The 27,195-nt window shown below is 42.1% G+C and overlaps 1 protein-coding gene across 3 annotated transcripts in view; it reads left to right on the forward strand.

Moving 5' to 3' along the window:
• Nucleotides 1-21,926, forward strand: part of LOC137641592 (uncharacterized) — a 103,961-nt gene extending 82,035 nt beyond the window's left edge. For all 3 annotated transcript variants that reach the window (XM_068374301.1, XM_068374300.1, XM_068374302.1), the window contains exons 7-9: nucleotides 8,722-8,918; nucleotides 19,773-19,914; nucleotides 20,638-21,926. In XM_068374301.1, coding sequence (XP_068230402.1) covers nucleotides 8,722-8,918; nucleotides 19,773-19,914; nucleotides 20,638-20,938 — 640 coding nt within the window. In that variant the 3' untranslated portion in view covers nucleotides 20,939-21,926. The remainder of the gene's footprint in view (nucleotides 1-8,721; nucleotides 8,919-19,772; nucleotides 19,915-20,637) is intronic.
• Nucleotides 21,927-27,195: the final 5,269 nt, after the last annotated feature.

Here is a 27,195-nt window from a genome sequence, read left to right on the forward strand (position 1 = left end):
TTTCTTAGCTTTAATGTTTTAAATTCTAAATTAAAGGAACTTTTTATTTGGAAAACCTTTCAGTTTTTTCCTTTAGTCAAATAACATGTTTTTTTGACGATATATAATTGGGCTCTTCTCTTAGGTGCGAAATCAAGAGAGAAAGAGAGAGAGAGATAGAGACGGAGGGAGAGAGAGGAGAGAAAACGTTCCGTTCAAGCGGGTAACGTTGTTCTCGTGTTACTCTCCTCCCTAGTCGCTGTACGGGGAAGAAGGTAAAACGTTTCTAGGGTTTTATTCTTGTCCCCAGGCTATGTGCGGTGAGAGATTGTAAACGTAGTTTATTTGAACTAGTGTTTAGTCTCTTTCCCAGCCACTGAATTTTTTATCTTTATATATGTTTTCTGTTTTTTGCTAGTATTAATGAGCTGCATTATACGACTGATTTCGCAATTACTACCTTTTAATGAAGGGTAGAATTGCGTGTTTCAGGTAGAAATCAGTAAAAGTTTCGATTTCAGTGAAATAAGTGCAAAACAGAAAATCGAAGTGATAAAGTGATATGCGCAAAGTGTTACAGTGTTGCGTCCGAGGGTTCGTCTGTTCGTGCCTGTCGTTCACCTAGTCCGGGACCTCTTGCATGCTCCCAAGCCCAGGGGAGAAGTGATGTCGAATGACTTATGGGTTCGTCAGGCCTTGATCAACGAACAGACGTTTCCCTCCGTGGTTTCGGGCGTATCTACTCAAGATCGCCCCACCCACACAAAGACGAGAGAGCCCATTTATTTCTCGTCTGCGGAAGAGGTTTCTCGTAAGAAACCATGGACCAAGGTCTCGCAGCTTATTAAGCGCAATTCGGTCCCTTCCGCGCAAGTCCAACGGCCCAGTTGTAGCCACTGGGTCAGTTCGGACTCGCTGCAGTCTTCCGACGACTGCTCACCTCCTAAGATAGGCAAAGCGGTACCGCATCAGGCAGTCACACCGTCTGTTGCCGCACCTGCTCCTGTAGACCCTAAGTGGTCTTTGCTGCAGACCATGCAGTCTCAGTTAACGTCATTGATGCGGGACTCGTGCGGAGAAGGTTGACACTGCACCAACCTCTAGCCTACAACCAACACGGTTGTGCGTCCTGTGGACGCTGAGGCGACCTTCTGCCGCACCATAGCTGAGAGAGTCCCGCCACCCATGCGTTCCAGTGTACCCTGCCAGCCGCATGTTGACGTTCAGTAACGCACGGAACCTTCCGTTGACGTTCGCGAGGTACAACAACAGTCTAAGTTGTTTTGTTTTGACGCGGTGCGTCAACCTCCGCATTCTAGAGTTGTTTTGACTGCTCATTATAGACAGTCAAAGCAGTCTCGAGTGAACACTGTATGTCCTCACGCACCTGTTATGGTTGACAGTTCAGTTGTTGACAGTTCACAGACTGTCAAGCAGTTACATGACGTTGCCTTCTGGTCTGCTACTAATGCACCAGTGAGAGGCTCACTGAGATAACCTAGCTTTTATCGGACAAGGTTCCTGTAGATGAGAAAGTGCTGTTCTCCCTCCTACTGATATTCCCTTGAGGACTCTGTCATTTGGAGAGGAGCCTTAAGCTGCTTAGCCTCCTATGGACTTTAATTAAATCATGATGATTTTTTAAGGATCTTCGTCCGGATCTTGTAACTGCTGCTCCTCGTTCGCCTAAACGTCAGAACTTACACCAGGCCTAGCTACTTCGAAGCCGTTGTTTTTAAGCTAGTGCTCTCTCGCTCTCCTAGAGAGCGTTACGTTGGCTAGGCGACTGGTTTTTGCACCTAGTGCTCTCTCGCTCTCCTAGAGAGCGTTACGTTGGCTAGGCGACTGGTTTTTGCACCAGGAGGAGTTTTAGGGATACAGCCTTTGATTTCCCTTCTTTTAAACTGGCTTATAGAGCGAGAGTCTGATAGGACACGAGAGAAGTTCTCGGCTTGGGAGTTCATGCCTCTGCCCAGATAGACTTCTCAATTCTGGTAGACTCGCCCTGGCGCCTAGCCAGGAGGGGCTCCAAGTTGTTTACAGGTCAACTTCTCACCTTTTGTCGAGCCTTTGAAGTTTTGCTGTACTATTATGTCACACATAACAAGGCTTTCAGGGATGGTAAATGGTTCCGCCTCAGTCGCTAACCCCGTCTGTTGCCACACCTGCTCCCGTAGACCCTAAATGGGCTTTGCTGCAAGACATGCAGTCCAAGCTTGCGTCCTTGATAGAGGACTTAAATGCGGAGAAGAACCTTCTGGCCAACAACCTTCCAACCGGTTGGTTGTGCGCCCTGTTGACGCTGAGGTAACCTACTCGCGTCTGCCAGTTGAGGTGGTTCCTCCTTCTGGCCAACAACCTTCCAACCGGTCGGTTGTGCGCCCTGTTGACGCTGAGGTAACCTACTCGCGTCTGCCAGTTGAGGTGATTCCTCCACCGATGCGACCCAGTGTGGGTTGCCAGTCGCACGTTGACGTTAAGCGACGCTCGGAGGTGGTTGTTGACGTTCAGGACGTTCAACAACCAGCAGAGGTGACTTGTTGTGACGCAGTGCGTCGACTTCAGCAACCCGGTAGGGTGTTGACTGCACAACCCAGACAGTCTAGACAGTTTCGGGTTGACGCTGTACTTCCTCGCGCACCCATGGTTGTTGACAGTTCACAGACTGTGCAGCAGTGCCATGATATTGCGTCCGGCTCCGTCACGCATCCACCAGTGCGACCGGATTCAGCGAGTCAGACGTTGCCCACTCCGTTGCCGTTTCCTCATCAGTTTCGGATGAGGAACCCTCTGATGAGGACGTTGCTGAACAAGACGATCAGCCCCCAGCCCTGCTATCCATCCAGAAGATGCTGAAGAAGGAACGCTGCCCAGTCAGGCTGTGGATGAGTCTGGTAGGGACACTGTCATCCGTGGATCAATTTGTGTCACTAGGAAGACTACACCTCCGTCCTCTTCTATACCATCTAGCTTTTCACTGGAAAAAGGACAAGACGCTAGAAGCGGTCTCGATCCCGGTTTCCGAAAAGATAAAGTCTTGTCTGACTTGGTGAAAGGACTATATCAACCTTAGAGAGGGTCTTCCCCTGACTGTTCAGACTCCCAACCACGTTCTCTTCTCGGACGCATCGGACGTAGGCTGGGGTGCGACATTAGACGGTAGGGAATGCTCGGGATTATGGAACTCGAGTCAAAGGACAATGCATTTCAACTGCAAGGAGCTACTGGCAGTACGTCTGACTTGGAAAAGCTTCAGGTCTCTCCTTCAAGGCAAAGTGGTGGAGGTGAACTCGGACAACACCACGGCTTTGGCGTACATCTCCAAGCAAGGAGGGACCTACTCTCTGACATGGTACAAGATCGCAAGGGACCTCCTCATCTGGTCAAAGGTCTAGACATATCACTAGTAACGAGGTTCATCCAAGGCAACTTGAATGTCATGGCAGATTGTCTCAGTCGGAAGGGACAAATAATTCCAACAGAATGGACCCTCCACAAGGATGTATGCAAGAGACTTTGGGCCACCTGGGGCCAGCCAACCATAGATCTCTTCGCAACCTCGATGACCAAGAGGCTCCCAATATTTTGCTCACCAATCCCGGACCCAGCAGCAGTTCATATAGATGCCTTTCTACTAGATTGGTCGCATCTAGATCTATATGCATTCCCTCCGTTCAAGATTGTCAACAAGGTACTGCAGAAGTTCGCCTCTCACGAAGGGACAAGGTTGACGCTAGTTGCTTCCCTCTGGCCCGCGAGAGAATGGTTCACCGAGGTACTTCGATGGCTAGTAGACGTTCCTAGAACACTTCCCCTAAGGGTGGACCTTCTACGTCAGCCACGCGTAAAGAAGGTACACCAAGGCCTCCACGCTCTTCGTCTGACTGCCTTCAGACTATCGAAAGACTCTCGAGAGCTAGATGCTTTTCGAAGGAGGCAGCCAGAGCGATTGCTAGAGCAAGGGGAACATCCACCCTTAGAGTCTACCAATCGAAGTGGGAAATCTTCCGAAACTGGTGCAAGTCAGTATCCGTATCCTCGACCAGTACCTCTGTAACTCAAATAACTGACTTTCTCTTATATCTGAGGAAAGAACGATCTCTTTCAGCTCCCACTATCAAGGGTTACAGAAGCATGTTGGCATCAGTCTTCCGTCACAGAGGCTTAGATCTTTCTAACAATAAAGATCTACAGGACCTCCTTAAGTCTTTTGAGACCACGAAGGAGCGTCGTTTGGTTACACCTGGTTGGAATTTAGACGTGGTACTAAGATTCCTTATGTCAGACAGGTTCGAACCGCTACAATCAGCCTCCCTGAAAGATCTCACCTTAAAGACTCTTTTCCTGATATGCTTAGCCACAGCTAAAAGAGTCAGTGAGATTCATGCCTTCAGCAAGAACATCGGATTCTCATCCGAAACGGCTACATGTTCTACAACTTGGTTTTCTAGCCAGACACGAGCTGCCTTCTCGGCCTTGACCAATATCGTTCGATATTCCAAACTTATCGTATGGTTGGAAATGAACTAGAAAGAGTCTTATGTCCTGTAAGAGCTCTTAAGTTCTATTTAAAAACCTTTACGAGGCCCGTCTGAAGCTTTATGGTGTTCAGTTAAGAATCCATCTTTGCCTATGTCAAAGAATGCTTTATCCTATTTTATCAGACTGTTAATACGAGAAGCTCATTCCCATCTGAATGAGGAAGACCAAGCTTTGCTGAAGGTAAGGACACACGAAGTTAGAGCTGTCGCAACTTCCGTGGCCTTTAAACAAAATAGATCTCTGCAAAGTATAATCGACGCAACCTATTGGAAAAGCAAATCAGTGTTCGCGTCTTTTTATCTTAAGAATGTCCAGTCTCTTTACGAGAACTGCTACACTCTGGGACCATTCGTAGCAACGAGTGCAATAGTGGTGAGGGCTCAACCACTACAATTCCCTAATTCCATAACCTTTTTAATCTTTCTCTTGAAATGTTTTATTATTGTTTTTGGGTTGTCCGGAAGGCTAAGAAGCCTTTCGCATCCTACTTGATTTTGCGGGTGGTCAAAGTCATTTCTTGAGAAGCGCCTAGATTAGAGGTTTTGATGAGGTCCTGTTGTATGGGTTGCAACCCTTGATACTTCAGATCCTAGGGGACGCTCAGCATCCTAAGAGGATCGCGAGGCTCAGTAAGGAAGATGTACTTAAAAAGGCAGAGTAATTGTTCAAGTCGACTTCCTTATCAGGTACTTATTTATTTTATGTTTGTTATTTTGAATAACTGCTAAAATGAAATACAAAATACTTAGTTCATAATAATGTAAACATGTAATGCTGGTCTCTACCCACCCCCCTGGGTGTGAATCAGCTTATATGATCACCGGCTAAGTTTAATATTGAAAAATTTTATTTTTATTAATAAAATAAATTTTTGAATATACTTACCCGGTGATCATATATTAAAGGACCCTCCCTTCCTCCCCAATAGAGACCCAGTGGACCGAGGAGAAAATTGGTTCTTTGTTTACTTGGAGTACTAAGTACCTGCTCGACAGATGGCGCTGTTGATGTACACCCCCACAGCCACTGCTGTTGTCTTGTCGGTCATCAGCACTACATAGTGAACCGCCACAACATTTGGAACTGCTGAAGAGCTAAGGAGATTTATGTGCTGGTACTTTTCGGACTCAGACCAAAGGCCTGAGGCTGTGAAGCAGCACGTGAGACCCGCATCATTCTTTTGATGCATCTGTGTAGAGCATCAAGACCGGGAGGGGTAAGATGAGGTCTAGCCCTTTAAGGAGGTTCTCCTCTGCCACCCACCACTGAAGATCCGTCACTTGATCCTGTAGGGACTAAGGTGTCCAGGGAGCATGAGTGTTGGTTCCATACAGACTTGAGCTGCCATTGAAGGGATTGTGACCTGAGGCGGTTGCTTGGAACCAGACGAATCAGGGATGTTAGGTGGCCTAAGAGGCACAACTACTGATGGACTGGAAGAATTTCCCATCTCAGGAAGGGCCTTGTCACTTCTCTCAGCCTGCGTACTCAGTCGTCTGATGGAAGAAAAGACCTTTTTGAGTTTGGTGTCTATAGTTATACCGAGATAAACCAATCTCTGAGAGGGGACCAGTGATAACTTTGAGATTTATCGTGATCTCGTGATCCGGACAAAACTCATAAAAGCATGTCACAGTGATGAATGGTAATCTCCGAGTCTGCTAGAATCAGCCAATCATCAAAGTCTTGGACTCACACCCTTGTGAAAAACTAAGGAGCTTTTGTGAGACTAAAACAAGAGGGCTTTGTACTGGTAATGCTAGTTCTCATTTATGAATCTGAGATACTTCCTTGAAAACGGATGGATTGGGATCTGGAAGTATGCATCTTGGAGATCCAGTGTGCACATGAATTCCATGGGGTCTTACTGCTTGAGTGACCGTGTCCGTCATCTCCATCTAGAACGATTTTTGTAGAATGAACTTGTTCAGGGGCTAAGGTTGATGACTGGTCTCAGTCTCCAGATGACTTTTTCACCAGAAAGAGTCGACTGTAGAAGCCTGGGTACCCGTCGAGGACCTATTGGAGAGCGCCCTTTTGCAGCATGGTATGGACTTGCACCCAGAGGGTAAGCCTCTTTATGGACTCCTTCATATAGGAGCTCATGGAATTGGATCCTGTGTCAGTGGGATCTGCCCCATAGAGAAGCCACCTCTGCCAGAGGCATCACAGACATCCCCCCATCGGTGGACTTGCGAGAGGATTGCCCTCCCTTTTGGGAGTGACCACTTTGGGTGACCCCTCCCTCTACCAGCACCTGCTCTCTGGAATTTCCCAATCACAGTATCCCTTCTCTTGAGAATAGCATCTGCCCATAGGTTGACTACCTGGTGGGAAAGGAATTCCAAGGTCCAGGTACCAGACAAGAGGGAAAAACTCTTAGGACCGACCACCTTGTAGACTCTGGATAAATCCTCAGAATTTATAAGGTGGCCTAATGACCCTAGCCATAGGTCAAGCCATGAAGCAGCCTGCATGGCATACTTCACACCTTTCTGTATGGTGAGGAGCTTAGTTGCCGAAAGGGTTCTTGGGTCAGGGCTGGTAGGGGCTTGTTCTTGATCTCTTAAAGCTTCCTCTGCAAGTTGAAAGGAAGTGGGAGTGCCCTGGATGAGTAGCCTTTCCTCAGTGAACTGGATGCGCCTGTTACTTGAAAGTTAGCGTTCCTTCGGCTGTTAGTTCTTGGACCAGGGCAAGGCTGCATTGGTCTTAGTGGTCTCTGGGTGTGAAACAGTTGGTCCAGGACAATGTTCTTTCCTTCCTGAAGGGTAGTACCAGGATCTGACAGCCTGTTAATGGTTTTCAATATAAGCCATCACTTGCCAGAAGGCATGTTCAGACTTCTTACTCTTGGCTCTGGAGTGGAACTTTGGACTCGCTGCTCGGAAGAGAAGGTAGTCATCATAAGTCCAGAGACTTGTCTACTGGGGGAAGGTCAAACATTAGAAGGTTCTTGGGGGCGGGATCTTCAATCAGTCTCATGCCTATGAGTTGCCCTCAAATTTGTGTTAGGAAAAGTCTTTGAGTCTAGACTCTGTACAAGGAGAAAAATTCTTTTCCAGAATGGACAGTTTGGGAGGTGCTTGTGGTTCCAGTGGACTGCGAAACTCCAAGTTAGGAGATTGGCGCTCATGGACTTGATTGTCTCATTCATAGTAAGAAGGTTGCTGTCACCTTGAGTGTCTTCCCATTCCCAGAAGGTCAATAAGGAAGTAGCACCTTTGATATCTTACCCCATGAAATGAGGTAAGGGGAACTTGAAATTCCACCTCCACCTCTGCCGCTCCTGTCTCTTCACGCATTTTTGCCCAGTATAGAGGGAGAAGTCAAGAAAAGTGACTGATAGGTGTGTCATGAGTGAACCCTATAGGTGTTCTTCCCATTGGAGATTAAGGGCTGCCTCAGGAGCTCTCTTGACTACCTTCGCTGAAGACAAAGAAAGACAATAACTCTGCTCTTCACTGAAAACATTCTCTTATTAAGGTACTCAAGTTTGTATAGCTATGAATGCTGAAAGCATTATCTTATTAAGTGACTGTTTTTTGTATAGTTATGAAAAATACAAATTACTTTGAAAATTTATATTTTATAACCAAGTGCTGCAGTCAGAACTGCGTGGTAAGTCCTTGTTATGTTGTCATGTCATTATGGCCTAGATTATGACTTTATCAGTGTATTATCATAAGTGAGATTCTTTTATGATTTTGTATAGCACTATGGTAGTTGTGTTCCAACCTGCATGAAAACTCCAGTGACTAGATGTCATGGGAACTGACCTCTTGTAATGTGAGGATCTAATGTATGATTAATTCTCCAGAAAGAACTTCATGTAGTTTTGGAAATTTAAAGAAAAAAATTTAATGTCCCACAAAGGTCATTACTGTAAATATTGTTTATCAATATCCTGGGTTTATTCATTCATCAACAATAAGGAAATATTTGTTTTATGTATTCATTTTGTTGTACTGCAGCCTACAGGGTTTTCCAGTAATATATTTTTTATTCTTACTAATTTTTTTTTTTACTAAAAAAATCTTGAAAATTAGATGAAAATAGAATTATGGATTTAGAAAAAGGAAAAGCCTGGAAATTTTGTAGTAGAAATATATGTAATGTATTTAATTTCCTTTTAAAGACTGTCCTTACACCAATAGTTGTTGGTTAAGCTTTTTGATTTTTATATATGTACATTGTTCACAGAATTCATGTTGTAGCATCTGGTGGAAGGCAGTTGCCAGCAAGATCTTCACCACCAAACACATATGCAGAAGGAAGATATTCACCATTAAACACATATCCAGAAGGAAGGAATGCTGGTGTAACAGATGCCAGAGACTATGAAGAAGAGGGTGTTTCTTCCTCCAGCTCAGGGCCGGCAATTTCTACTACAGAAAAATGTAAGTTTTCAACATTATTATTTTAAAATAGTAAGGGCCTAACATGTTTCAAGCATGGAACTATATACCGTATTTCCCATGTCATAAGACGCTACAAGTGGTAAGACGCACCCTTAAATTAGCAAAGCCTTTTTGGGAAAAAATTGAGGATTTTACCATTCCTAGCAGCAATTCCTAGTCCGAAATTCTAGTGAGACTTTTGTCTGGCGCAGTAAAATTTCGTATTTTAGGTATATTGGCCAATGCTTAAGTTAATATTAATTAGTTGAACACCAGTTATCCCAGTTTACATAATAGAAGAAACCACTGAATCTGTCGTAATTGCCACAACTACTACTCGTTTAGGGTTCCAAGTGTTGTTTACATTAGAGCAGTGTTGCTTAATATTGTTAATCAAATATAAAGAAGTAAAATTCCAATAATATTTTCCAAATTTATTGTATAGCCTACACATTTTCTCACAAACTTAATTATTGATCAAAGAAGTCTTTAGAAATTCCTCTAGGTGGACTATTTTTGCTACTGTATGTGACTCTAGGTCTAGTTTTCTGCTAAATTTGTAACTGCACTCGACTAACAGGGATTTTTTTTTGTTTAATGTCGTATTCAGCATCTGTTTGTTTGTATTATTTCGGAACTCGGGCAACAAAGTCCTCATCAAAATATTGCTTTATTACAAAATATCAGCAAAATGAGGAAATAGACAAATACTGCATAAACAACTAATATGTAATAGCATCATCTGTTTGGAGACCACTACACTACTTGTTTGCTTGTAGAATGGGATTATGATTAGCGACTCATTAGCTGATTACCAAAACAAATAACTTGCTATTGAACTATAATAAGCGAAGCATATGAAAATATTTTTTTTCATTATATATGAATGATAATTGTCGGTTTATATTTTGTCTGTTGAGTGAGTTTTTGTAAGTTATTAGTTTGGTGTTTGAGGGTTGTCAAACTTCCCGATACAAATTTTTCTTAGTGTTAAAAAGGTGCGTCTTATGACACGGGAAATACGGTAATTTTCATGAGTTAACTGTTTTTTAAATGACCTGTTCTGTATTTGGTTTAATAGTTTGATAAATACCCATATGAATATTACTTCATGGATGTTCCTTGGAATAATCAAATTTTTGAATGTCGAGATTTATAGTTTGAGAAGTACTACTGTGTAATTTTTAGAAAAGCAAAGTGCATCGTGAAAACATTAAATTCTGATAGGTGATCTCCCCTTCTGTCAAAAATGTCCGTAAAAGTTATGTTGAAAAACTATAAAATGCAAAATTTAACAGTCTATATGTGGAAACATCTAAGACTGTTTTATACCTTCTGAGTGACATTCGTTTAATTCGTCTGTATATGAAGAAGGAAATGGTACCGGACTGTTCACGCTTCCCCTAAAAAACGAGTACAAGTTATACCATTTGGAATGAACAGCATTGCCCTCCTTTTCCTTTACTGGACCTTGAACTTCACCCTCGCTATTTGGAGGAGTGAGAAGCATTGGTTGCCTTCCCAATGAGGGGAAATTGTACCGGAACAGAAGGAAGAAGTCATTGAACCACTGGATGATCAATCAAACTTAAGTCTCACAAGACATCAACTGATAACTGAATAGTTTTGTGGGAGTAGTACTATACCTTTCTTCTGTGTACAAGACTGAGCACGAGTACAATGGATCAAGATATAGTCAGCCACCATCATCCCTCTCCTGGCCCGGGATATTCCCAAGACAATTTGGTGATTACAAATTTGCAATGTCAATGATGATAAAGAGGCACACTTTGTTGTAGAATCCAAAATTCCCCCCCGCATAAGAACTGCTTCTAGATTCAGGTGAGGAGCTTCCTGTTAGACCTTCCGTTGCGTGATGTCACATACTTTGGCTTAGACTCGAACTTGAAGTCTTCCTGTTGTGTCTCTGGTTTTTTGTTCAACTCTTCTGCAGAATGTTTTTTTAAATATTAAACTTAGCCGGTGAATATATAATAGCTGACGTCTCCGACGGCTTGACAGAATTCAAAAACTCGCGAGCGATCGCCATGAAGGTAGCAGGTGTGCCCACCAGCGCCAACTATCGGCCAGATACCGCATATACATGTAAACAGCTCCAGTTCTTCTCTGTCGGTTTCATTGACAAGTCGATTCCACTCGCTATTATGACCTCGAGTTTTCTACCGAATTGGTGAAGTACTTGGTTTTGGTTTTATTGCTTTCGCCGTGTTGGATTATTCAATACTATCCTCAAAAGAAATGCCTTTGAAAGGAGAGTAAAAGTGTTTTGCCCTTGCTTTTATCTCTGGTTTTTTTCCATAGAGTAAAAATGGCCGACCCTTCCCTTAGTGTACGGAAGTGTGTTTTAGGCTTTTAGCAATTATCTTATCACGTTATAAATTGTTGTTGTTAATTATAGATTTTCCTCGATATATTTTATATCTCACCCGCCTTTATTAGGCCTCTTCGATTAGCTTTCCATTTATACTAAACATCAAGATAAATTTTAATGTTTTGTTTATATGCGGCCTTACCTATTCCTCCCCTAGTCCGAGAGTAGGCGGTCCTAACTTGGAAACCGAAGTTAAACAACGTTGAGCCCATTCAACTTTTATTTTCGTTAAGTTTAAATCATTTGCTCTGTAAGAGTTATTAAATGAATATTTTTTAGTAGGTATTTTATGAAAGATTTTCTTTGAATAGTCTTCGTGCTGTTTCAAAGATGAACTAACGTTTGGTTTATTTATGCTACGCAGTTTGCGCTCTATCGTTACGATAGAGAAAGAGAGAATCACGGTTTCACTTTGCAGAAAGAGTAAATCGATTTTGACGTTTTGTTCATTCTTCTGTTTTAAATACTAATTTAAAGGAACTTGTTAATTTTCAATTTCTTAGTCCTTTCAGTTTTTTCCTTTGGTCAAATAACCTGTTTATTGACGAAGGGTGAGTGGGTTTTCTCTTCGGTGTGAAATCAAGAGAGAGAGAGAGGAAGAGAGAACGTTCCGATCTTTATTCTCGTACCAAGCGAGTAACGTTGTTCTCAAGTCAGTTTTTTACTCTCGTCCCAAGTCTCTGTACGGGGAGAAAGGATAAAACGTTTTTAGTTTTTATTCTCGTCCCAAGGCACTGTACGGTGAGAGATTGAAAACGTAGTTGTTAATGAACTAGTGTTTAGTCTCCTCCCCAGTCACTGATCCTTTTAACTTTATATATTTCCGTTTTATTCGATATATATGTTTACTGATTTTTGCTTGTATTAATGTGCTCACATTATACGACTTATTTCGCAATTATAACCTTTTGATATAGGGGAGAATTGCGTGCTTCAGGTAGAAATCAGTTTTATTCATGCCTAATGTGAAATTATTGAAAAATTCAATTTCAGTGAAGTAAGTGCAAAAACAGAAAATCGTAGTGATAAAGTGATAATTGCGCAAAGTGTTTTGTTAGTGTTGCGACCGAGGGTTCGTCTGTTCGTGCTTGTCGTTCACCTAGTCCGATACCTCTTTCAGGCTCCCATGCTACCAGGGAGAAGTAATGTCGTAGGACTTATGGGGACGAGAGGCTTTAACCAACGAACAAACGTTCCCTCTATGGTATATGGCGTGTCTAGCAAGATCGCCCCTACCATAAGACGAGCGAGGCTGTTTTTCTCCTCGTCATCCGAAGGCTTCTCGCAAAAGAAACTTGGAGCAAAGTTTCTAGACCCTTAAAGCGGAAGTCAGTCCATTCAGGACAGGTCCAGCGTCCTGGCTGTAGCCATGGGGACAGCTCTGACCCTTTGCAGTCGTCGGAAGACGATTCGCCTATTAAACGCAAGCGTAACACGGGGTCCGAGGGTTGCGGTAAAGGCAATGTTTTGCCAACACAGACGTTACCGTCGTCTCGGCCCGTCCCGACTCCTGTTGATCCTAAATGGGTTGTCCTGCAGGACATGCAAACTAAGCTTGCCTCCCTTATGGAGAAGTATGACGTTGAGCAGGTTCACGATGAACCTTCGCTTTCGAGTCGCCGTTACACTAAACGAGACTCTGGCCGTCAGCCGCCCAAATGAGCATTTACTCGTCCGTTTGACGTTATGAAACGTGATGTCGGTAGTTTGTCACGTCAGTCACGTGACTTGGATCCTTACTCGCTGCAGTCCCGTGTTGACTTTCAGCCGCTGCCGCAGCCTCGTGTTGACGTTCAGCCGCTGCCGCAGTCTCGTGTTGACGTTCAGGACGCTCGCCAACCAGCTACAGTTGCCTTGTTTTGACGTTGAACGTCAAGCACCGCAGTCAAGAGTTGTTTTAACTGCTCTATCTAGGCAGTCAAGGCAGTCTCGACTTGACGTCGATCGTCCTCCCGCACCTGTTGTTGTTGCTGGTCAGTCCTTTAAGCAGTTACATGACGTAGCGTCTTTGACTGCTACTGATGCTCCTTTGCGTGTGGACTCTGCTTGTCAAGCATTGCCACCACGGCAGGTCTCTCCCTTGCTTGAGACTCGGCAATTGTCGGACGAGTTTCCTTCAGATGAGGAAGTTGCTGATCCCCCTCCTACTGATATTCCCTTGGGGACTCTGTCAGACGTAGAGGAGCCTAAAGCTGCTCAGCCCTCTATGGACTTTAAATAAATCATGCTGATTTTTAAGGATCTTTGTCCGGATCATTTTGTAACTGCTGCTCCTCGTTCGCCTAAACGTCAGAGTTTACACTAGGCCTAGCTACTTCGAAGCCGTTGTTTTCTAAGCTAGTGCTCTCTCGCTCTCCTAAGAGAGCTTTACGTTTTCTAGGCGACTGGTTGATCACCAGGAGGAGTTTGGGGGAGACAGCCTTTGCTTTCCCTCCTTTTAAACTGGCTTATAGAGCGAGTGTCTGGTATGACACGGGAGAAGTTCTCGGCTTGGGAGTTCCTGCCTCTGCCCAGGTAGACTTCTCAAGCCTCATAGACTCTCCCTGGCGCCTGGCCATGAGACGCTCCATGATTTTATGGTCGGCTTCAGAGCTAGACCATCTCCTGTTAGGAGTTTTTCAAGCGTTTGAAGTTTTGCTGTACAATTATGTCATGCATAAACAAGGCTTCAGTGATGGCTCTAATGATCTGACAGCCACGTTCTCTGCAGGAACAAGACTATCAGGGATGGCTCCAATGATCTGGCAGCCACGTTCACTGCAGGAGTACGTAAGATGCAAGTGCGCTCAATGTGTTCATTGTCAAGACAAACTTCACGATGAAATATACCAAGCTGTCTTGACAGCATTAAGGGAAGGCGACTGGATGGTCTCTCTCGACCTTCAGGATGCATACTTCCACATCCCGATTCATCCAAACTTTCAACTACATCTGAGGTTTGTGGACGGGAAAGTAATGTACCACTGTCGAGCACTGTATTCCGACCTCATTCCTGCTCCACTTGTTTTTACAAGGCCCTTGCAAAATGTAGCAAGCTTTTTACATTTTTTTTTTAGGATTCAGAGCCTCCCTTTATTTTGACGACTGGCAAATCAGGGCGTTCGTCATTATATCGCTGTCTGGAGAGCCTCTAATGGACATTAGACCTAACCAAGGAGCTAGGTCTCATAGTGAACGTAGAGAAGTCGTAACTTACAGTATCCCATCCCAGACTATTCTTTTTTTGGGAATGGAGATACAGTGTCTTGATTTTTCGACCCTTTTCGTCTCCCGCAAGAATGGAACAAGCTCTGTTAAAAGTCCTTCACTTGCAAGAGAAAAACAGTTGCTCTGTAAGAGTTTGAACTAGCCTCGTTGGAACTCTTTCATCGCTGGAGTAGTTTATCTCTCTGGGGAGACTCAACCTATGCCCTTTCCTATTTCACCTAAACATTGGAACAAGGAGAAGGGCTTAGTGAGTATCTCTTTCCCAATCTCCAACTCAGTCTAGACATGTCTGACTTGGTGGGACAGCAACATCAGACTTCGAGAAGGTCTTTCTCTTGCGATCAAGAACCCAAACCATGTGTTGTTTTCAGATGCAGCGGATTTGGTAGGGAGCTCCACTGGACAGTCTGGAAGGCTCGGTTCTTTGATCCACGGATCAGAAGGAACTCCTTTTAAGGCAGTAACATCTCTCCTTTGGCGAGATTTGTGCAGAAATGAATGTCTTGGCGGACGGCCTCAGCAGAAGAGGACAAGTCTTCTCCATGGAGTGGACGTTGCATAAGACTGTGTGCGAGAAGCTATGGATGACATGGGGTCTACCCACCATAGATCTTTTTGCTACTCTCTCTGACAAAGAGGCTCTCGACTTACTGCTTTCCAGTTCCAGATCCAGAGGCAGCTCACATAGACGCTTTCCTGCTGGACTGGTCTCACCTGGACGTTTATGCCTTTCCACCTTTCAAGATCCTAGGCAAGGTGCTGCAGGAGTTCACCTCTCACGAAGGGACCAGGTTGACATTGGTTGCTCCACTCTGGCCCGCGAGAGAGTGAGTAACAGAGGTACTTCAATGGCTGGTAGACATTCCAAGGAGTCTACCTTTAAGGATGGATCTCTTACGGCAGCCACGTAAGGAGTCTTCATCAAAGCCTCCCCGCGCTTCGTCTGACTGCCTTCAGACTATCGAAAGACTCTCAAGAGCTAGAGGATTTTCGAAGGGGGCAGCCAGAACGATTTCGAGAGCTAGGAGAGCATCTACCATCAAGGTCTATCAGTCGAAGTGGGAAGTCTTTAGAGACTGGCGCAAGTCATCATCCATTTCCTCTTCCAGTACCTCTGTAGCCCAGATTGCAGACTTTCTCCTACATCTGAGAAATGTTCGCTCCCTCTCAGCGCCCACTATTAAGGGCTACAGGAGCATGTTGGCGTCTGTGTTCAGACATAGAGGCTTAGATCTGTCCAATAATCAAGATCTCCAAGATCTCCTTAAGTCCTTCGAGACCTCTAAGGAGCGTCGTATGGCAACTCCTGGATGGAACTTGGACGTGGTCCTAAGGTTCCTAATGTCCGACAGGTTTGAGCCATTACATTCAGCCTCCCTGAAGGATCTCACCCTCAAGACGCTTTTCTTAGTGTGCTTGGCTTCGGCTAAAAGGGTCAGTGAGATCCATGCCTTCAGTAGGAACATTGGCTTTTTCTACAGATAAAGCCACATGTTCACTTCAGCTTGGTTTTCTTGGCCAAAGATGAACTGCCTTCTCGTCCTTGGCCTAAGTCATTTGATATACCTTGCCTGTCAGAGATCGTAGGCAACGAGCTTGAAAGAGTGCTGTGTCTAGATTAGAGCTCTGAAGTTTTATTTAGCTCGGACTAAATCCTTACGAGGTGGATCTGAGGCTTTGTGGTGCTCAGTTAAGAAGCCTTCATTGCCTATGTCAAAGAATGCTTTGTCATATTTTATTAGATTTTTAATCCGAGAGGCTCATTCTCACTTGAGTGAAAAAGATCGTTGCTTGCTTAAGGTTAAGACGCACGAAGTAAGAGCTATAGCAACTTCTGTGGCCTTTAAGCAAAACAGATCTCTGCGAAGTATTATGGACGCAACCGTTTGGAGAAGCAAGTCGGTATCCGCGTCATTTTACTTTAAAAATGTCCAGACTCTTTATGAGGACTGCTACACACTGGGTCCATTCGTTGCAGCGAGTGCAGTAGTGGGTAAGGGTTCTACCACTACATTCCCTTAATTCCAATATCCTTTTAATCTTCTCTTGAAATGTTTTTTAATTGGGTTGTACGGAAGGCTAAGAAGCCTTTCGCATCCTTTTTGATTTGGCGGGTGGTCAAATGTCATTTCTTGAGAGCGCCCAGATTAAGGGTTTTGATGAGGTCCTGTTGTATGGGTTGTCGCCCTAGATACTTCAGCTCCTGGGAGTCTTTCAGCATCCTAAGAGGATGGCTGGGCTTCGTGAGGAAAGCGGACTAACAAGGCAGAGTAATCGTTAGAGTCAGCTTCCTTACCAGGTACCTATATTTATTTGGGTTTTGTTATGATATAACTGTCAAAAACTCTAAGCATATACGCCGTAAACTGTATTAATACTGGTCTCTACCCACCACCATGGGTGTGAATCAGCTATTATATATTCACCGGCTAAGTTTAATATTTAAAAATGATATTCTGATTATAAAATAAATTTTTGAATATACTTACCCGGTGAATATATAAATTAAAGGGCCCCCCCTTCCTCCCCGATAGAGACCCAGCGTGATGAGAAGAACTGGAGCTGTTTACATGTATATGCGGTATCTGGCCGATAGTTGGCGCTGGTGGGCACACCCGCTACCTTCATGGCGATCGCTCGCGAGTTTTTGAATTCTGTCGAGCCGTCGGAGACGTCAGCTATTATATATTCACCGGGTAAGTATATTCAAAAATTTATTTTATAATCAAAATATCATTTTGTTCAACTCTTCAGCAGAAGGTCGACTAAAGTACCAGTAACCAACCTCCCTGTTTCAATGGATACGGTTTGTAAGTGCCGTAGGGGTGGCCACCATGAAAGACTTTATCGTTCTTGGTAAAGCTGAAGGATATCTACACATTGATATCTATCACTGATTATTCTCCTCGTCCTCTATGAATTTGGGCTGCTCTTCGCTTAACAGATTTTTGCCTACTGTTTGCCACTTATTGGTTTTCTTTTCTTTACTATTTCTCTTCCTGTCTCTCCTGTAGGCATTGCTCCAGGATAGACAGTTGATCTCCTTTTATTATTATCAGAGTTGTGTGCATTTTTTTTTTAACCATGTAGCAATAAGGACCAGACTATGCAGTTTATTATCTTTCAAAAGGGGTACAGAAAACCCCAGTAGCTCCTACCCGACCAAGATCTTCCGTCTAAGCAATAATGTCTACTGCAACTTCCCTCGTCATGGTGAAATAGGCTACCAGGTTCTTACACCACTGATTACTAAAGAATTGTTGAAAGCAACTCGGAGAATCAGCCAGCCACCCTTTCTTTTTTTTTTTTCAAAATGAATAAGGAAGCAGAGGATTGACAATTACCCTCTAAAGGAGTTCCACTTGAACCCTGTCTCCTTGTATCCTGCTGTTAAATGAATCTCTTAGGACGAGAGCTTCCTTTGACGAGGTTGTTGCGCCACTTTCATGTAGACTTACGACTGAAGAGGTTGGAGGACCATCCTGATCTCAAGATTAGCTTCGAGAAAAAAGAGCTAACCACCTACACTACTCCATGATGCTCAGCTTAGCACTATGATAAACATACTGCATTACATGTCAGATATCACCATTCATTCTCAGTGTAAGTAGGCCTATTTCTCCCTTATACAGACTTCATGTCCCACACACACCCAACTTCTAGCCTGGCACAACGCCAATCTCAAGTAGTGGAGTGCAGAATAACTTCATTCTGGGAAGGTGAGTCGTCGATGTTTAAAGATCTCTGGTACCCTTATGTAACTCAAAGGAGACTTCACTGTCCTGAAAGGACAGATGGATATCCAAGAGCCTTTCTTCACCGGACTCTGTGGACCGTCACCTGTGCTGATACTGAGATTCCAGTAGTATCACCCCGTTTGAAGTGCACTAAGGTCCTCCTTAACTATTAAGAAGAACACTTCAGTAGCTAAAGTCCTGAAAGTAGGACCCTCGCTGCTCACTAGCCTACCCATGGAATTTCACCCACATGTACCTGGATAACCTTATCCGTGGTTCTGCAGTAGTTATTCAACCAGCAGTATCGTGCACCTAGTTCCTTATGGGGCTAAGTACCATCTCGTCTTCAGATAACAGTTGTGACATAAGTTTACTAGGATAAATTGAATGTTTGGCATCTCTCAAGTTTGGTTGAAGCGGGCAATTTGTTATGTGGTCGGCGGGATGCTAGATCCAGGCGAGCATCACGGCCTAGTAACTTTTCTAAAGACAAGTTCTATAATAAAGTTAACCCCCCCCCCCTCCTCCCAGACGAGGGGGTAGAACGAATGGAAGTTTTTCCCCCCCTTCATTCTCCTAGATGAGAGAAAGGATGAATGGAAGTTTCTCCCCTATCCTCCCAGATGCAAGAGGGGAGGATGAATGGAATGCATAAGGCCTTCCATATATGGCCTTGCATTCAGAGAATATCCTTATGAATACCCAATTTGGTCAGACCTAATCTAAACACAATCATCACTTTCCTTCTTCCCCATTCCCAAAGTGCATTGACATTTCTTGCGTCTGTAAACCAGACCGATTGGTTTTAGGAACTTCCTCCCATCCTTAAGATAAGTATCCCATTAAAGGTTGAAGGGATGTACTATGTGTAGGAACAAATCACATATCTTTTTATCAATTTACATTTTTCTCTAGTTATACAAGTCTGGTAAGTTACACTGACTGCCTCAACCATGCTACAAGTCCTAACTTAGGTCAAAGTGAAGATTATGCTACCGGTTGGGTGGCCCAGCCTAACCCCACTTCCTGCCAGCTACTACTACTAATTACCACTACCTCGTTTGAACAGCCATTTCATGCTTTGCTGAAATTATACTCCTAAAAAAGGTCTCGGATTTGGTTAGTTAGGAAAAGTGCAAAATTCTAAAAGTTTACTTTTTAATTTTTGTCGCTCACTTTACACTGGGCTAAATAGAGGTGAGAGACAGGCTGAAGATAAAAAAAAGTGCTTCGTTTTAGAACTGAGTGAGAGGAAAAACATTACTAAAATTCTATTGGTTTTATCGAAGAAACTTAAGGTAATGTTATTTTACTGTATATGTATTATCTGATTTGCTGTATGTGGGTGTTTTAAATAAGGTTATGACCAAGATTTCCATGTAAGCCAAATAAAATTAGAATGAAATTTTCCTAATAAATACAGACTACCAATATAGAAACTAGAAACAAATTTCTAGTAAATAAATAAAGATGCAAAGAAGAAAAGCTTCAGGTTTTAAGGCTTGTTATTTCTTTTAGATCCAACGCCAGAAACAGACTTTGGGGAAATGGTTATTGAGGTTGATGGACTTCTTATGTGTTTGGTATGTCAACTGCAGTGTACAGGGGAAGCCAATATGACAGAACATTTACAAGGAGATCATCATCGCAGGAAGTGGAGGTACTGTAGTGTTTTAACAGACTTAACATTGATTATAATTAGGTATTATAAAAGTCTTGCGAATTCACAAGTGATATATATTCATAATCCAATAACAATTAGAGGGGCACTCAGTAGAGTGCAGACCTCCACCTCAGCAGCTTATTTTGTGACCTTTTGCTTGACCTTGACCTTTGACCTTAACATGTATTGATTGGCAAGGGTTTTCATACGCACACATATGAACCAAGTTTTAAAGTTTGTGACAATTATGTCCAAGCTAATAGCTGATTACATGAATTGTATTCTTTACTTGACCATGACCTTGCCTTTTAACCTTGACCTACCAAAATTTATTTATTTCCATCTTTTTACGTAGCCATTAATCCCTACAAGTTTCATTACTCTACAATTTAAATTGTGGCCAGGAAGCTGATGGAACACACTCACAAATTACAATCACAAACAGGCTGTAAAACATAACCTTCTTCCAACTTCCTTGGCATAGGTAATTACAGAACATTTACTTACTCCAACTCATCCCTTTACCTTCTATTTTCTATTTTGATCATGATATACTCGACCACAAAAATTTTTCCACAAGGGACAGCATGGTCAGCATTTAACCATGAAACAAGTACATCAACCCATTTCATGCGTGCGGCAATAAAGCTTATCCGCATTTATGTATGTAGAGCAATCAATGTTTATATCTTTACCATGTATCGTTAATTTTTGTTACAGGGACCAGATGGACCAGCTGAAGATGTTTGGCATAACAGCTGGCACAAAGATTCAACCACCTCCAGTGTCCAAACCATTGTCCAGTCAGAGGGTTCCCAGCGAATATCTTCAGAGTTCTATGCCTCAGGCAGTATCCCCGAGTAACCCATCAAACCAGTCTTATAGAAATATATCTGATAAGACATCAGTTGCTGTTCTGAGACCTGGTGTAGTTCCTAAAAGAAAGTCAATTTTTTTGCCACCGAATTTATCTGACCTTGAAGTCTATTTTCCTGGTGAAATGCTGGGCAAGAACTTTTGAGGAAAGGAAAATGAGTATTATCTAGTACTGTGTTTGGCATCACAGGATTTGGCTGTAAAGGAAAAGTACTAGGAACAAAACTCTTAATTAGTGAGGTAGTGTGTTGTTCTGTGTGGCATAACATGGCTTATGAAGAAGTGTCCTGAGATCTTACCCAAAGTTATTTTAGTTAGCAATTGCAATACACAAAGAAGTACTGTAGATATTTAATTTATGAAAACGGTAACAGTGAAGGGGTGAAGGGAATTGGTGTTAACATAAGATATTTATTGAACTATGAAATCATTTTTTCCAAAGGAAACACGAGACATGAACTTAATTGATAAAATAGGGCCCTGTTAAATGTGGCCAATAAGTCAACAAAGATATATTTTTTTGGGAAAAGGTCATTGTTTTGGTGTTGCAGAAATTTTCCTTATATGTTCAGAATATTATTTCGCTTGTATAGATTGTTGCTAACAACAGACATGTTGAAGCAACTCTCCTGGAGTATTCAGGTATGTGCTATTAGAACGTAGGTTTGTTCGTTGGCTGTAGCTGTTGCTTATTTATAAATGGGGATGCTATGTTGTATTAGCAATCTCCACCTTCACTTGTCTTTTGCTACTTTATGTTCCCATGGGAGCTCTGACTTTCATCCTTCCCCTCCCTTCAACTATTCTCGTCACCCTTTTATATCGGAAATTTTATAATTTTCTAATTCCTAAATAACCCATTCATGTTTTGTGAATAACTGCCAATTCCTGAAGAAATTACCAGGAATTTTTTAAAGAAGTGTGACTTCAGTTATCAGAAAAGGCAAATTACTTTATTTGCAAGAGCAAACCTTATGAATCACTTAGGGGAGAATGTATATATAATGCAAGTTCAATAAGGATGATTTACCATTTTCTGCCACGGAGAAAATTTATAATTTTGTTCTCAAGATTTTGTTTAATATGTATATGATGGAATATTTATCTTCAGGTGAATAGTTAGGTCATACAAACATGACTTCTATCTAGTAATGTGCACTGTTAGTTTAGTATAAAAATGGGCGTTTTTAGGCTAGGTCAAGAGTGCAGGTTAGTAGATACAAGTCATGTTTGTATGACAAGGCTCTCTGCCTCTTGCCAATACAACTGTTCATGTACTGTACATTCATGTTAGAAACTCTGATCATATTTTGTATATTGATTAGAGTAGTTCATGTTTCGATTTATGAAATTTAAGCCTAAGTATAGTCCAGGTAATTTTTCAAGTCCTTATGTAATAGAATATTGAATATGCAGTAAAAGTCCTTATAACCCTCACCCAATACATCGGCAAGCCCCGGTTAACCAGTCTTGAATTTGTCGCAAATTTATTGTTTATGATTGTGACATACACTATTGATGATAATGTTTGTTTACTTTTTATAATGGATATGTGTGCCTGGTTTCATGCAAAATAGTTTCCACCTGAAAAATGAAGCTCTCTGAAACAAATTGATTTACAATTTGCTCTTTGAGCTAGCAAGCAAAATATCAACTGATCATCTGACATCTGGGATTGCATCAGCTGTTGTGGCAGTCCCCTCCCATTCTGTATCATATTCCGATGAATGAATACTGTGTTGATCCCCTTCTCTTTCATTCATCATATTCCGACGAATAAATGATGAGTGATCCCCTCCCCTTCCGTTCATCTTCCAGTGAATAGTGTGTTGTTAAATTTTACTTGAAAAATATGTAAAAGAATTAAAAATTTAGAAAATGATGAAGAAAAAAAATCAGAAATCAAGGAAAATTTCGAGTTTTATGTTCACATCAAATGAGAAACCAAGTTCTCTTTGTATGTAGGACTGATGTTACTGTATTTTATATTTTTAATACCTTGCTCTTAGACAAACAGTAAATGGAAAACATGCTTAAAGCAGTTAAAGAATGGACAATAGTTTCGCTCCCATACTCTGTAGCAGGATTTTTATAAATTTGATGATTTACACTAATGATAGGTGTAAGATTTGCATGTTAGTATCATATAAAATAAAAGCAGCTAATGTACATCTTAACCCTTTTACCCCCAGGCTTTTTGGAAATTTCCAACCCTTAACCCCCAAGGGGTTATTTTTTTCCCAGCACATTTTGCAGTATATTTTTTTTAAATTGCTCTAACAGCCTTAATTTTTGTCATAGAGAGGTCAGGTTGGTCTCATTCTCTTGGAAAATGTCTGAATTTTCTTGAAAAATTATCAAAAATATGAAAAAAATAATTTTTATAGCATTTTTTTGCAAGGACGTACCGGTACGTCCATGGGGGTAAAGGGAAGGCTTTTGTGAAACGTACCAGTACGTCCTTTTGGGGGTAAAAGGGTTAATTATTTGTCGTAAAAAGATATTATAGACTAAAGTGTGTTGATTGGGTCCTTAAACCAATAAAACAGACTAAAGTCTGTGGGTTCTAAATTGGATGATGAAGGCATACAGCTGAAGGATTAATTTTCACTTGCTCAAAGAAACTTATCTTTCATATTTAAATTAACATAAAGGTATATGGTTTCAGTAAAAGTACTTTTCTCATATTTGATTTACTGTTATGGAGTTGTATGGCTCATCAAAGTTTATAGGGGTGTTCATCCGTGTTGTCAGTGCATGATAATTTTTTAGTATTCAGCCTTGCAATGCTTGATTATTAAGGTTGGGAAATTATTAACTTATTCTTCCAATACTGTAGGTAGGTAATCTTTGTGTGATTTGGTTTACCTTTATGTGAACTAAATATATTGAAGTGATCTTCTTTTAGAATGTAAACCATTATTGGCCAAGTGTGTAATTTATTATTTATTGACGCTTAATATATTTACTTAACCCTCAAGTCTCGAGTTTTACTTCTTGATACCTTGCCAAATTACTAGTTTATAATTAGTTGTCCTTTACCTACAAAATTTTTTGATCAATTGAGAAGAAAGTTGATGCTTTATAAAAAATTATACAAGTGAAAATCAATGAATACTGCAACAATATTTTTATCCATATACTTTTACTAATTGCAGTGTGATTTTGACGAATACTATCGCCTACAGATACCCTTCAGGAATAACTTACGACCTTCCTGGTGTAATTCACCCTTGTTACATCGCCTAAAGGATAATCTACAAATCACTAAAGTTGCCATAAATTTTAACTATCTCAACCACTTAGGAACTTTATTGTAATTATAAATAAAAGTCAATTAATATGGGGACCTGTTCCTTATTATATTGTAACTATCAAGAAATGCTGTTGAAATATCTAATTAATGATCTTTATAATTTTTTTTCACAATTGTATATATAGAATTCTGTAACCTCTTTATCACTCAATGCAGGGTAATGCCATCAGTTCACCCTACACATTCTGCAGCCATTACTTGATAGTAGACTACAATTATTTAGCACCTCGGGTGCGCATGATTTTATATCATACTCCTCCACTGTGCTTCCTTTCTTTAACGTTTCTATCCGACCTCTTCCAAGGTTTTCTTCATAGGGAAGCTGTAGGATATTCGCCCAGTAGAGCAGGGTCATATTATAACCTCCTGAGGCCAGTGTATAGCTATATAATCTATAACCCAAATAGATAGTCACCATTGAAAGGTACAATGTTTGTCCCTATGTTCTAATAATGTTCAAGAATTAGAGACAAATAAGCCTATTCGAGTACAATTTGTAATCCCAATGTAGAAACACCTTTGTAAAAAAAATCTACCGTAATAAGTAAGAAACCTATTAGTCTCAAACAAGTAATTTGAATGTTTCTGTCTGTTTAGGGGCTGTTTGCTCTAAATTTCATGTATTTGTATTGGTATACTGAGCAACACCACATGAGATATACAGAAACACTACCTTATAATGGAGTATTTAACCTTCTGTAAGGTTATTGAACTGTTGAAAACTCTGTTAGATTTCTGCCAATAAAGTGTAAGACTCAAGAGCATGCTCTGCTTTCATTGTTAAGAATAAAGTACTGTAATGGAAAATTGGCCATCCCATCTTATCGGAAACCTTTATTAATAGTTAAAGGACTTTATCTTGTAAAGCATTTTTATCTAAAATGAGAAGACAAATTTGGATACACTACACAACCTGGAAGATATCCAGTTTGAGAAAAATATTTTCATCTGGGTAGTCGGGGAAAGCTGTAAACTTATACTGGGGGTATCTAAAAATAGCCCTCAATTTTCTGTTCTTAGTTTAAAGGTATATCGACTGACTTTTAAAAACATGACCAATTCTGACTCAAAGAGATGATAGAGTACAAAAAAGAATTCTAGTGGAATTTTTTAAAGGAAATTGGTTTTCGTCTTTTTCCATCAATAATTGTATTTTACTTTATTTTTTTATTTTCATATTCCATTTTCTCTACCTTACTCCCATTGTCATTTTCTGTATGGTACCACACTTAACCCAAAATGTTACGCTATTTCAATTGTTATTCTTGACCTAAAAGGTACAAGAACATCCATTTAGAATTAGAAGCTTCAAATTTCTGGTATTGTTGTATGGCTTGGTGTTTGGTAGTAAGGATTTTGTATTTTCAATATATTTGATGAGAAACTCGGATGCAGCAATTTTATATTTTCAATATTAAACTTACCCGATAATCATGTAGCTGTCAACTCCGTTGCCCGACAGAATTCTATGGAGGGATACGCCAGCTATCACAATACTAGAAGGGGGTGTACTTACCAGCGCCACCTGTGGCCAGGTACTCAAGTACTTCTTGTTGACACCTCCTCAATTATTCCTCTGTCGTGCTTCCGGCAAGACGTTCTGGGATATGCTTATGATCTTCGAGTTTGTTCACGGCTAATTGGTGAAGTATTCTCTCAGATTTCGGCTGTCGCTTTACTGGAAACCTTCTTATATTAGCTAGATAGCTTTTATATAGTCCTGATATACGGTTAACGATCTTTTGCTTGATTTTGGAAACCCCTTTGGCTAACTCTTTGGATTCAAGATGTCTGACATTTCGCAAGCCCCCTCCCATAGACGATGTAGGTCTTGCAATAGGCGTATTCCGAAGGCCTCGGTAGATCCTCACACCGCTTGTTCTGACTGTAGGGACAGACCCTGTCAGTTAGAAAATCGATGTGAGGAATGCGCCGGACTTTCGGAACTGGAATTTGTCCGTCTTTTAAAATATTCAACTAAGTTAGAGAGAGGTAGAGTTAGGAGGAGTTCTTCTCACTCTTCACTGTTTTCCTCACCTCATGATCCCCTACCTTTTCCTACCCCTGTAGTGGCTACCCCCGAACCTACTATTTGCCCTCCGCCTGATATGTCTGTTGTTTTGCGTGCTATTCAGGCCTTAGGCGATAAAGTAGAGTCAGTGGTAAGTGACCATAAGTCTCTGATGGCCGAAGTTAAGGAACTTAAGGTCAAGAGTGCAGTGGGTGGAATTAGTGCCAGTGCTGTGACGAGTGCTAGTGTCAGTGCCAGTGTGGTGCGTGAGGATACTTCTGTGCGAGCCAGTCGTCCTCCCAGTCCGGGACCTCTTGCAAGCTCCCAAGCCCAGGGGAGAAGCAATGTCGAAGGGCATAAGGGTTCGGCAGGCCTTGTTAGGCGCACAGAAGTATCCTCGGTGGTTGCGGGCGTGTCTTCCAAAGACCGTCACTCCCACCTGCAGACGATTGAGCCCGTCTTTTTCTCGTCCGCTGATCATCTGTCAGGGAAGAAACGTTGGTCTCAGGTCTCGAGACCACTTAAACGCAGAGTCCAGTCCGCGAGTGCTCAGCCAGGTTGCAGTCATTGGCTCAGCTCTGACTCGCCGCAGTCATCTGTCGACTGCACTCCGCCCAAGAGGAGTAAGGTTCTGCCACAACAGAGCTCGACTGTTAAGGCTTTACCTCAGCCTACTGTAGTTTCTGCCGACCCTAAGTGGACTCTACTACAGTCCATGCAAGCACAGCTTTCGGACTTGATGCGTGAGTGTCGGGCTGAGAGTGTTGCGCCTCCGCCTCCGCCTACACTCCCTCCGCCTGCGTTCGCTCCGCCTACGCTCGCTCCGCCTGCGCTTGCTCCGCCTGATCGCAGTACCACCTGCCAGGCGTACGATGTTGAGCCACAGTCTGAGTTTGCTGTTCCCAGTGGTGTTCAGCCTCCGCCTTCTTTAAGGCAACCTTTGCTATGGGATCAGGAGGATTATACCTCTCTTCCTCCGCCTCCCCTTGCTGCTCCACCAGTGGTGCAACTCTCGGCTGAGGTACAAAAACCTCTCCCGTGCATGAGTCAGTCTCCTCAGCTCTCGCTGCAGCGA

This window comes from Palaemon carinicauda, chromosome 5 (assembly GCF_036898095.1).
Source record: "Palaemon carinicauda isolate YSFRI2023 chromosome 5, ASM3689809v2, whole genome shotgun sequence".
Taxonomy (NCBI): domain Eukaryota; kingdom Metazoa; phylum Arthropoda; class Malacostraca; order Decapoda; family Palaemonidae; genus Palaemon; species Palaemon carinicauda.